Source organism: Lagopus leucura, unplaced genomic scaffold (genome assembly GCF_019238085.1).
Source record: "Lagopus leucura isolate 7727_CA_CO unplaced genomic scaffold, USGS_WTPT01 Super-Scaffold_100009, whole genome shotgun sequence".
NCBI classification, from domain to species: Eukaryota; Metazoa; Chordata; class Aves; order Galliformes; family Phasianidae; genus Lagopus; species Lagopus leucura.
In genome coordinates, this window is record NW_024962266.1 from 6,945,297 (window position 1) to 6,957,546 (window position 12,250).

Genomic DNA, 12,250 nt, shown 5'->3' on the forward strand with positions numbered 1-12,250 from the left:
GATTTAAATTTGAGATTCATTCAAACAGCCTTACGCTAATCTCACATTTATGATACCAATTTTGGGAACTGCTGTGTGTATTTTGTTTTATTACTGCCATATAGAGGAAGCTCTTTAAATGGAATCGCCCTTTTTGTAAGAAGGAGGTGGAAAATTCAAAGTTATGGAATCTGTTGGAGGGTTGAATCTTAAGGATTTGTGGGTTTTGTTTTGTTTCTTTAGAGATTGAGACATGAGGATCACATTGTCCTTATTTTGCAAACATAATTGATCTGTCAAGGAAGCTATTTAAAATAAAAGGAAAGAAAAGAAGCCATAATTGTAGTATCATACATCAGATGAATCATCTAATAATGTAAAATTACTGTCATAAAATTAATAAGTAATAATATAAAAGGAGAAAGGAAGAAAACCACCAGAAAACAGACCCCTCAGTGTTTTTGATCCAAAGTCACAGTTTTCTGGAGAAAAAATAATTCTGATGTGTATGTTTGAATTCCCCGAGGACAAAAGCTAAAAAATGTGCTCCCACAAGCAATCATTTCTCAATGGACAAGCTTCCCAATGTCTCCCCGTGTAACCCTCAATCCCTAAAATAAATTAGTTAATGTCATTTAGCAGGCTGTGATCTTGCTTTTCATCTGCTAATGTGTTGGGTGAGGTAGGCAAGAAATGTCACCAGTGTAATGGCTGTAGTTTTGAGGGATAGAAGACCTAGTACGACTAGTTATATTGTAAATGCTTATGAAACTTCATCTTGCTGTACTGATTGGAGTCGTGGAGGTGTAGCATTATGAAAGTGAGATGGCTTCAGTGACTGCAATAGTGAAAGGATCTGATCGAGTCGTTAAGTTTCCTGTTACGGTGAAGTACTTTTGTCTACTGACAGTTTCTTTATTCCCCAAGGTTTGTACCATCAGATGAAAAGAAGAAGCAGGGCTGTCAGCGCGAAAATGAAACTCTAATACAGAGAAGGAAGGACCAGATGCAACCTGGGGGAACTACAGTCAGCGTTACCGTACCCTACCGAGTAGTAGACCAACCTCTGAAACTAATGCCACAAGACTGGTAAAATAGATGTCCCCTTTACTAAATTTCTTCATTGGGAGAATTCAGAACTTTAAAGGAACCAATAAAATTCTATTAAGTTGCGTAAAAAATGAAAACAGGAATACAAGAATGGGTTTTTCTGTTGGTTCTAATGGATTCTTGTCTCCAGGTTAAAATGGTATAAAAATGAAATTCTAAAATCTTTTATAAGGATAGTATTTTACATTTTAACAGTAAGAGCAGCACAATTATGTTTAGTTTGTCTAAATATTGCAGAAATTCAAGTAGGAATGCTTATATGACTTCTCCAGTTTCTGTTACTGTAGTGTGCAAGTCATTGAAGTATGATGCAAGGCAAAAATCCTCCTTTCTCATCTTCTTTCTGACTGAGAGTCTGTTGGGAAACTGCATTTGCAGACATCTTCAGCATCTGATATTCTAGCTATTTTTTTTTTTTTCAAAGTCAAAAGAAATGAACCATGGGTTTAGTAGTGAATCAGATTGATTGAACTGAATTACATGATGGAAGCCTAGTTCTGAAGGGAGAACCTCAGCTGGGGAAAGGGAATCAGAAATAACTTTTCCTGTTTAAAAAAAAAAGAAAAAGCTGCAAAAGATATTCTTCATAAAGGCCATTCTTTGATACTACGAAAATGTATTTCCCTTTGAATAAGTAAATGCTGAAGCAACATGCATTTTTTACATTTATTATTCATGTTATGTTTATTCTATATTTGTGATGCAATGAATTAGGAAACATTTCTGCTACTTCCTTGTAGGCATGACGATATTAGGTGTGCAGGACATCTTTGCTGGTTGTTTTTAACCTCCAAAGTAGATTCTAATGAGGAGGAATGTTTTTTTGTTTTTTTCAGAGGTTCTATTCTGAATTCAAGTTCTCAATGCAGAGAACTCTTAATCACAAGTCGGGGGCTTTGAAATTCTGATATCGGATAGCATTCAAGATGTTAAATGATCAGACCTTGATCTCTTAGGTCAGAAGCACTCTCAGAACATTAAGCGCTATGTTTTTTGAAAGTGGGTTTTTTTTGTTTGTTTGTTTGTTCGTTTGTTTTTTTAGTTTATCCATGGTAGCATTACTATCTGGAAATGAATGTGTGGAAATGTTGCTGCTGGCTTTTCTGCTTCTCATTACAAAAGCTGCAACATAAACAGTTAAGATTTAGGACTGTCTCCTCCCAATTCCTACTCCCCTCTCCCCTGAAAAAGGACGAAACCACCACCAAATAGTCAGACACACATGCATGCACAACTCTTGGTTGTTCTTCCCAATTTGAAATTCAGTAAACTGAAGTTGAGAATTGGATTAAATACACAGTAATTTGTTGTAGTAGGTAGGAACCATGCTTGGATGATGCAGGTGTTCAAGAAAGCAGACCATATGTGGCTGGATATTTATTCTCAAAGGTTTTTTAGAAAGTGTTATTAATATAAAAGCTTCATCATTTTAACAACAAATTTGTTTTCTTAAACAGCAGTTAATGGTTACATAGCATTGCAATATATGACCAACTTTGTAATTGGAGGAAGGAAAGTAGTGCCTGTCTCTTGTAGTAAGTTTATGGAATAAAAGTTAACAGTATGCAAAATAATGGCTTTTAAGTTGCTGCATCTCAGTCAGTTTACCCTGTAATTCATAGAGGTATATCTCTAAACTAGTAGAGAACTTTGAGAAAACCAAAGAATAATGGCCAGAAATAAACAGTATTGAGATAAATGAACCTGCAGAGAACAGAGATGAAAGGTAATTCATGTAACTTTTCTTTTTCCTTTACTTTGTAATAGAGAAAAAGTAGTTGTACTGAAGATGCAGTTGTTACACGTGCTTGATTGCTGTTGCTTTAAAAAGAAACACAACCAACAAACCATGCTAAGATGTGTTTCCCGATTAAGAAAATGTATTTTTGACCATCCATCTATTATGTTCACAGGGATCGTGTGGTGGCAGTGTTTGTACAGGGTCCTGCTTGGCAGTTCAAAGGCTGGCCGTGGCTCTTGCCTGATGGATCACCTGTTGATATCTTTGCGAAGAGTAAGGCTGTTGTTTGTATTTTACTGTTTGTTGTTCTGTTTCTTGTTTAGTAGTGTGCTTACTACGTGGTAATATGCTGCCAGGGTACTGTTGTGCTGGGGCAGTTGAGAAAACATAGTCATTGCTATCTGTGTGAATACCCAAATGTGAAGCTGACCTCTGCAACTTTTCTGTTTTTCAAAGCTCATAGAAATAGCTATTGTTTTGAAAAGTGAATTAACTTTCCGAGCCTGTTAGGTGGACAAAAAGACCATGTTTGTAGCACTGGGTAGAATAACAGATTTATGAGCTGTCCTTGTGATTTCATGATGTGTTTGAAGAGAGGATTAATCACCCAGTATTTCAGTAAGTCTTACAAGTATGATTAGGTGTCTTGACAAAAACTTGAATGTCTAATAAGATGTAGGTACTTCTAATATGCAAACTATATGCTTCCACTGTATAGATCTGAAGTCTATTCTATTAGCAATATTGTGTTTTTGTGTATATACAGTGCACTTATATTGCACAGTTCATTCTTCTATTTCAATTTGTACTGTAACATGTAAAGAAGCCGTAAGCCTCTGTTCTCCTGCTATTTTTTCATTGTGAAATTGCCTTAGTAAATAGGCCTTTTTTTCAGCGTGTGCTGTTTTCTGAACTGCAGACTTAACAAACGCACAAAATACCCAAATTCTGAAGCAAAAAAAAAAAAAAAAAAAAGTCATCTTCCAGTCAGTATGGTGAGGAGACATGTCTGGTCAGGTTTTGTGAGTCCACATTTGGAAGATGAAGTAGAAACTGGAAAGAATGCTGGTTTGGGATAGGATGGAGGAAAGTAGTCCAGAAGGAGAAGGATATGTTTGTGAACAAGAAAACAGAATGAACTGAATGAAGGAATGAACAAGAAGGAAGTGAAAGGTTTTTATAATCAAAATGGAAACCATACCATGGGAGAGCTTAATAGAAGAGACTAATGGAATAAGAAAACAGAACTTCAGACTGAGGAAATAAGAAAATGGGAATGGTGAACAGCAAAACTGAGTAAAGTGCTGTTAAATATTATAAGCTCTGGGCAGTAGTTTCACACTAATTCCTATGGCTAGTATTATATACATAAATGTGTAGAGGACCATGGTAATTGTCTTGAATTTCTTTGCTATGCCAAAAAGTAAATCCAAATCCTAGCCTGCATAGTTGAAATGATACTAAATACTAAAATACTAATTTTTTTTTCAAGTTAAAGAATACCTCTTCTTTCTTTCAGTAGTTAGTTCCCAATAATGTGCGACTCCCATATTAGATTGTTTTCTTTTGTTACAAACATTAACGTTTCAAAATTTACAAAGCTTTTATGAATACCTTGTGTACTTATTTCCTTATTCACTGCCTCCAAGATTCAGTCCTGCATGGGATTAGGTGCGTAATTGTTTTTGAGGAGTTGCAGACTTAATTCAAAATAGATGGTGCAATAAATTGATTACCAGGAAGGAATTGCACAAGACTGAAGTACTTCATGCTGGATCATATCAAAATTATGATTTGGCCCACGAAGCAAAAAGAATGGCAAGAAAAAGACTCTTCTTGCTAATGGTTGGGTTTACATAATTCGCATGAGACAAGGCTCCCAAAAGGAAATGAACTGATAACATCTAACTGTTATTAGCTGAGCATTACATCAGAGGAAATAGGCAGTTAGTGACTTTCTCAAAGTCTTCATGTGGCATTAGGGGGTTACACTGGCATTGACTTAAACAAGCCTGCCAGTGGTCTCTGAAATAGCTTGCTTTTTTGTTATGGTTTTGTTATGGTGGGATATATATATATATATATATATTTTTTAAAGGGTTTGAGGAATTCAAAGATCTTCAAAAATAATATCTTGGCTTTCTGAAAAATGCTCATGAATGGGCAATGAGTCTCCTACTGTTCTCCTGAGATTTATGTATCTAAAAAGATAAAATTAGCTCTGAGAGAGATAAATAAAAGATAAAATGGGCTAAAAATAGCCCTTTTGCATAGAACTGTGGTGCGGTGTTAGCGCCAGACAGTGATCACTGACCGCTGTATTCAGTTCAATATTAACTAACTGATTTTCTTGAGAGGTAGACTTGTTAGTTTTATTCTTGGATTTCGTTTTGAAAAAGGGAGATATACTTTTTGGAATAATAATGAAATACTGTGAAGTCCTCTTGTTTGTATGTTAAACCTTTTCTTTTTTCCTGTAGTTAAAGCTTTTCATCTCAAATATGATGAGGTACGTCTGGATCCAAATGTACAGAAATGGGATGTAACAGTGTTAGAACTAAGCTACCACAAAAGACACTTGGACAGGCCAGTATTTCTACGCTTCTGGGAAACTTTGGACAGGTACATTTCATGTTGAAAGTCTTTGATTCTTGAGATTTTGTGATGTTCAGTAGGAATAACAAATTTATGGAAACGAGTGCTATATACAACTTCAGTGCCTTAAGAATGCTTTAAGTGGTAAATATTTGTTTAGACTTCTCAAAATATATACCAGTATATGTTCAGTACAAATTAATAATGCTATTCTCCAAAGTGTAATATCCACAGATGTAAAAGAAGGATGGTTTACTGATCGTGGACTAGAATAGTGATTTCCCATCTCCATTTAGGCAGAGGCAAAGGAACAGAGAATGTCACCCTAGATGGTGCAGTTTTCCGTTGTTCCCCCAGCTCTTCAAACTGCTGAACTGTATCTCTCCTCTTTCCTATTTCTACCTTACTATAGATGACAGTCTCTAGTGAAGGTGAGAAACTACTTTCAAGATAGTAGCCACAAAGCGTAATCTTAGTCTGGTGCCTCCTGAGTCCACAGCACCAGGTAGAAGATGTAGGTCAAAATGGATATGACGTGTAATGAGTTCAGGTGTAGTGTTTTTACTTTGTATTTTTGAAACATTCCACGTACTTTAGGAATGCCTTGCATGAGAATTGATGACTGGAGGTGTACCAGTAGCTCTGAAAAGTGGTGCTGCTTTTGCCTGCTTCTCTCTGGTTCTGAACCTTCTTTGAATACCAAGTTCATTGTAATATCTTTTTCATGTTGTAGAAGAGAAACTTTTTATCATTAAGCGGTTGAAATATTGAAGGGAGAGAAAAGTCCGTGCATTTAATGAGTGTTTAATCTTTTCATGTTGATTGCACAGCAAACGGCTTGAACGATTGAGTGGACTTCAAAAAGGAAAATCCTGTGGGAGTTGTCTAAATGATTCTGAGCGTCAAACTTTCTGTGCCTTCTTATTTAAAAGTCTCAGCTAAACTACATATTCAAATTCTCAGAATGAACTTGAATGAGTTATCTTTAGCAGCAATTTTCAAATGTTAGAACCCATGTGACAGAATGAATTTTCTTTGAAGCAGACGTTTTAGCTGTCTTCTAACGGGGTAATATTGTGTTTAACAGAGCTTGATGGCCTGTAAGGTATTTCATCTATTTAGCAGCCAGCTAATGGTCTAAGAGTTAAGTTTTAACAAAGCCTGTTTATTGTTCTTGAGAGCAGAATTTCTATACATACCAAAAAAGTAGTAAAGTTGTTTGTTTGCTTGTTTTTTTTAGGTATATGGTGAAGCATAAATCTCACTTGAGATTCTGAATCCTTCAGCTGCCGTTCATTTCCTGGAGTGTGGATTGAGAACAATGAAAGAGACTCCAGTTTGGAGACCAGAGTTCGCACTATATGTTATGTCAATAACTTTACAAATGAAGAAGGGTCACAGTTGAAACTTTTTATAAAATCTGGTTTGGATGCTTCATGGCAGGTTGATACCTGTTGTTATTCAGAAGCAAAGGGGTTTTGCTTAAAACTATTTTTTTAATGTTGTTAGCCTTCTAGTCTGCAATTCAAATTGTATATTTTGATAGCAGCAGTTTCTTCTCTGTTTTGTTAAATTAGGCACATTTTTAAATAATGTGTTATGTTCCTTATTAGAAAATAGATTGATCTTCACTGCAGGTTACAAATGTGTGTGTGCCTGTGCGCGTGTGCGCACGTGTGTGTGTATATATGTGTGTATGTGTCTACATATATAATGTATAAAAAAAATTATAGACACGCTAACGCACACATAGTTATTCCTGAGGCTTCCTAAACCACTTAGCTTCTGAGCTTAGTTTTGGTTTTCTTTGCTTATTGTTTCACTTACTGAAAATATTTTGTTGTGAATGAATTTACATTTTAGTCAATAGAACTTGCAAACTGAGAAAAGTGAAGATTGTTTTGGAAATCAAAATGTCAACCTGTATATGTATATTCTGTCAGTCTTGGAAAAAGGGATGAGAGTGCTAGAAACTGACTTGGATTTGTGATGTCCCACTTTACCGAATCTTCAAACTTAAATACAAATACCTTCAGGTCATGGTAATTTTAAATCTCCATTCTCCACTCAAGTCTCTTTATTTAAGCTGGAACTGTGCACGTATACGTTCCCATCTATCAAAATACCTTCCTACAAGTTTAAGTGTTACCTGGACTGAACGAAGAATAGAAAGGGACAGTTTGGATTTTTTTTTTTCCCCTGGAAATGTCAGCACAAGGAGGAATAATGTTAACTTCTTTGCATTTATACCTGTGATATCACCACTAATATTATTTTATTGTGACAGAAGTAGCCCCAACTATGTCTAGAGGAGTTGTCATTTCCTGATATGAGTGGCTGATAAGGCCTCCTAACAGTCGTGCATCGGAGTGGAAAATGAGTTTACTCAGTTTACCAAAGAACACATTTGCTTGAGCTACAGTATAAATGAGGCCAGAAGATCATGGTATTTGTTTGGATTTATGGTACCTGTGTATCTATTTAATAATGTTGCATACCAGTTGATGTAGAGAATGATCCGATATTGTAACACCTGCATGGATTTTTTGGGATATAAAATACATGTTTATATTCCGTTCTTGAAATCCAAACCCATGTTTTTTAATATACTTTACATTTAAGACTTGACAAAAGTAAAGTGGTCTACCTGTTCTTTAGTTTTGCTTTTTATTTGGTGTTACCTTCATTTTAGTGGAATCCAGAAGCCCCATTTCCTTCAGAGGTTTTTAAGATGGTCTTAAATTTATATGAGAACTGTGAAGTCTGAAAGGTTTTTAATAATATGTTTCTATCCATGCTGTATTGGGTTTGCTATATTTAAGTTTAGCCAATTATCTTGATGGAAATAAAAGCAAGCGAAAAAAAGAAGACTCCAGGATTAGAAATTGTAACTGGATGACTTGAACAGATTCTGAAAGGAGGCCTGAGAAGAGCAAGCAATGCAGAGCTCGTTGAAAGTATGCTAGAAAGTTCTCCTATCTGTGTAGGCAGTTTGGTCAGCACCACATGACTTTTTTCCCAACACCTAAGCATTATTAGAAGTGCATGCATGTCGTATCTGAGTGAGGTAAAACATTCAGTGTTTGGTTTTAACCTATGTTACATTAAGAAAAAGCTGTACTGGCTACTACAGAGAGTACCATAAGGAATGGGTAAACTTAAGGTTTGTTACTATTTCAGAGAGATTGTAAGTGGCTTTTTCACTCTGACATGTTTCCAATTACAAATGTAAAGGTTTGTTTTGTTGGTTTTCTTTTTTTCAGACTTCAGTGGCCCATGCAGTTTTAAAGAAACATCTACAATGGGCACCAAATGTAACATACTGAACGTTGAACATAACTGCTTCACGTGCACTGCGGTGTAAAGACTATGGAAAAGTCTTAAAATATGCAAACTCCATTTCTCTTTTCTATGCCCTGTATTTCACTTGTGTTTTAAAAGTGTGTAGTCTAGCATCCAATATTGTACATAGAAGATGGTTTGATGTAGATGTAAATTTATGTATATATTGGGAGCAGCTTCTCTCAAAGGAATGAAGTTTCATGGATGTGAAACTCGCAGAAGAGGAAACCTGTGCTATGTTTATAACAAGTGTGCCGCTTCTTATGGATTGAGTGCAGACCTTTGACAGCACTGGGGTTTTGTTCTTGGAGGAAATTTTCATCACGAGTTCAAAGTGTGTTTGTGGAGGAGGTGGCACCTGATCGTCTGGCTGTGTGTCTCTTTGTCAGTCATAAAAGTAGCGATGTTTATAAAATGAGCCGTTTTGCAATCAAATTCCTGCTGACATTATTGGAAGTTTAATTAGGCTGTCAGAGAATAGCATTCCTACTGACTTCAGAAATATCTGCACATAAGATTATGAAACTACTTGGACTTAAAAATTTAGCCTTACAGCAGCGTTTTGCAACACAGCTGGATTTTTTGACACTTATGTTGTGCTTGATTTATCTACAAGTTAATGTGGAGTAATAAAGAAAACTGATAGTAAGAACTGGGGAAGCTGCAGGATCAGACATCTGTTTTAGTAAGCTGTATTCTTATTGTTGAGCAAGTTTGACACTTTACATAGAAGTGTATAAAGTGTGTAAATTGTACTCAATTAAAACATACGACTAAAACTGAGCTACTTTACTGCCTGTAGTTTATTAAACAGTGGAATGATACTAGTGTACAAATTGAATTAGCTGTTTCTATTAAATATCTCAAGTGTCATAACTCCACACTGTTTCATAGGTACAAAATGAACAAGGTGAAACAAGATAAGACGAGAACTGGTTTGAAATCTGTTATTGAGTTCCTGTACTGTCAGCAGGTGATTTTTTTTCATTTTTTTCGTGGCAAGGTTTTAGATGCCAGTAGAGATATCAGAAGTAATGGTTTCATATTAAGAACTACACTGCCTGTGATTTATACTGTTTGAGCTTTCTGAATGCTACCTAGGCAAAGCAGAATTTTTTCATAAGGTAGAGGAGGACAACTACCTTTTATAGTGGGTTTGCGTACCTGAATAAATCACAGATCAGCTTTGTCAGTGAATAAGCTCAGCTCTTCAGTTACTACATGGAAATTTCTGTAGCAAAACAGTTTCAAAAATAGACACTCAAGTCATTGTTGGAAATAGGCAACTTATAGAACTGTTCTGCAGTGCTGTAAACCTTTTCATTTCTGAGTATACAAGAAAATATAGAAGGCAGACAGGTTGCCCTTGATTGTAAGTTCAACTATGGTATTTGTTGTAAGGATAAGCCTTAATCAGAATAGAAAAGTTGTTTTTGGCTTTCATTTGGTATGCAGTGTATAAAACATTACTATTCTCTGCAATGTGTATTTTATTACAGCTTTCATTCTTTTGCTGGTGAAATATGTTCTTAGTTGCTTATTCTTGAGAACACTATACAGAAAAAAGCCAGTCAAAACTAATGGCTTAGTGATTTTAAATTTTAATGTCATGAATGCATTTTAATTCAAAAGCCATAACTAATGCCAAGTACTTTATTAGAGCAATGTGTTCATGAAAAATTAAAATTGCTGCCTGAAGAAACTGTTGGCCAAGCAGGTTACAGTTGAGCTAGTCTTTGGAAAAATGTGTCACAAAATGAAATCTCTGAACATCGTATTCTGAGTTATTTGTTACTTAATTGTTTTGAAGAGTGATGGCAGTTTTGTTTTCAGTTGTGAACAGATGCATAATTCAGCAGAATCATAGAGTAGCTTGGGTTGGAAGGAAACTTGAGGATCATCAAGTTTCAACCCCCTTGCTGCAGGCAGAGTTGCCAGGTGCTGGATAAAGTACTAGGTCAGGTTGCCCAAGGCCACATCTAACGTGGCCTTTGAACACCTCTGGGAGTGGGACATCTACAGTCTCTCTGGGCAACCTGCTCCAGTGCCTTATCACCCTCTCAGTGGAAAATGTTCCTCCACACATCTAAGCTAAATCATCCTTTAAATATCGTAAGGTTGCAGTGGGGTCTTCATTCTCTTCTCCAGACTGAACAAAGCCAGCTCATTCAGCTTGTCTTCATAGGAGAGGTGCTCCAGCCCTGTCATTATCTCTGTGGCCCTTTTAAGGACCACCCTTTCAACATACCCTTGAAATCCTCTATCAGGATGAGAGCCTGCAAGTGTGACTCCTGTTGCAGATGAAGCAAGATGAAGCAAGAAGGCCTTGTCAACAGCTCCCATTGATCAGGTGGCCTGTAGTAGATTCCAACAACCAGCTGTCCGATACTGATTTTGTCCTTGATCTCAACCAACAATAGCAATTGTATTGTTTGACTTTTTGGTTAGTTCTACCTTAAGGCTATTAACATGATATGATAACTGAAGAAGAGATGGGAAACTGATGGCTTTAAGTATGGAGATGTGTAAGTAGAGTTCATGTACTTGACAATCATAAGTGATTTCTTACTGGAACCATTATCCAGTGTGTAAAGTAGAATCCATTCTTCAACTGTTGTTGCCTTGTCTGTTAATCATTCTCTTGATGGTGCTGCTGTTGTAGAGAGTAAGTTTGGAGAATAAAGAGATTTCATCAAGAAAAATGAATTGGTAAGTAGTGTGTGGTTCTGGGCTGAACCTCCAAACTGAGTTATCATGTTCTAGTATTTTCATAAGCATACAAATGCACAGAACCATTTCAGGTTTTTGACACTACAATGCACAAACTAGCTGACATGTAAAACTGAAAGATATAAGGCAAGGCATACAGTCAATAACAAAAATAGCTTGAGTTGTTATTTTCATCTGTAAATTCCTTTGCTGTAGTATATGTTCACAACTAAGTACTTGCTTCGTAAGGTTTTTGCATGTCTCACTGAAAGGTATGAGAGATAAGTCTTGGAGTTGCTTTAAGGTTTGATTAAAGGAGTTTTTAAGTTATTAATTCTGACCTGTGTTAGTGGGAACAAAATTTACCACTGGTTTACACGGTTGAAACTGAATCAAAATCATTTTAGAAATAGAGAGAGCCACCACTGAATGGAAGGAGGAGAAAAAGTTCTCATAAGGTTGAACTTAAACTCACAAAACTGTCATACACTTAATCTGCTTAGTGACATGTTAAATCTTAAGATGTCTTGTGACTTGACTCAGTATTTCTGATCTAGAGTTCAGTGTCGACATTTCTATGTACTTAACAGCTCACATCCACCCATTTGAAAATGCTTAGCAAAAATGTCCTGCAGAATTTCAAAGGTGGGATGACTTTGAGTGCAAGAGTCAACTTGATCGTAAAAGCAGCAGCAGAAGGATGCATATTTTTCTTGGCACTATTCCACTGCTTTAAATGGTAAATAAAACTGCTGAAGAGTGTGAGTAACACAT

At 36.1% G+C, this 12,250-nt stretch overlaps 1 protein-coding gene across 1 annotated transcript in view; it reads left to right on the forward strand.

Annotated features, from left to right (window-relative positions):
* The window catches only part of CDC73 (cell division cycle 73), a 101,207-nt gene extending 89,824 nt beyond the window's left edge, over positions 1–11,383 (forward strand). The window contains exons 14-17 of the mRNA XM_042873282.1: positions 907–1,068; positions 3,003–3,103; positions 5,311–5,452; positions 6,666–11,383. Of these exons, the coding sequence (XP_042729216.1) occupies positions 907–1,068; positions 3,003–3,103; positions 5,311–5,452; positions 6,666–6,702 (442 nt within the window). The 3' untranslated portion in view covers positions 6,703–11,383. The remainder of the gene's footprint in view (positions 1–906; positions 1,069–3,002; positions 3,104–5,310; positions 5,453–6,665) is intronic.
* Positions 11,384–12,250: the final 867 nt, after the last annotated feature.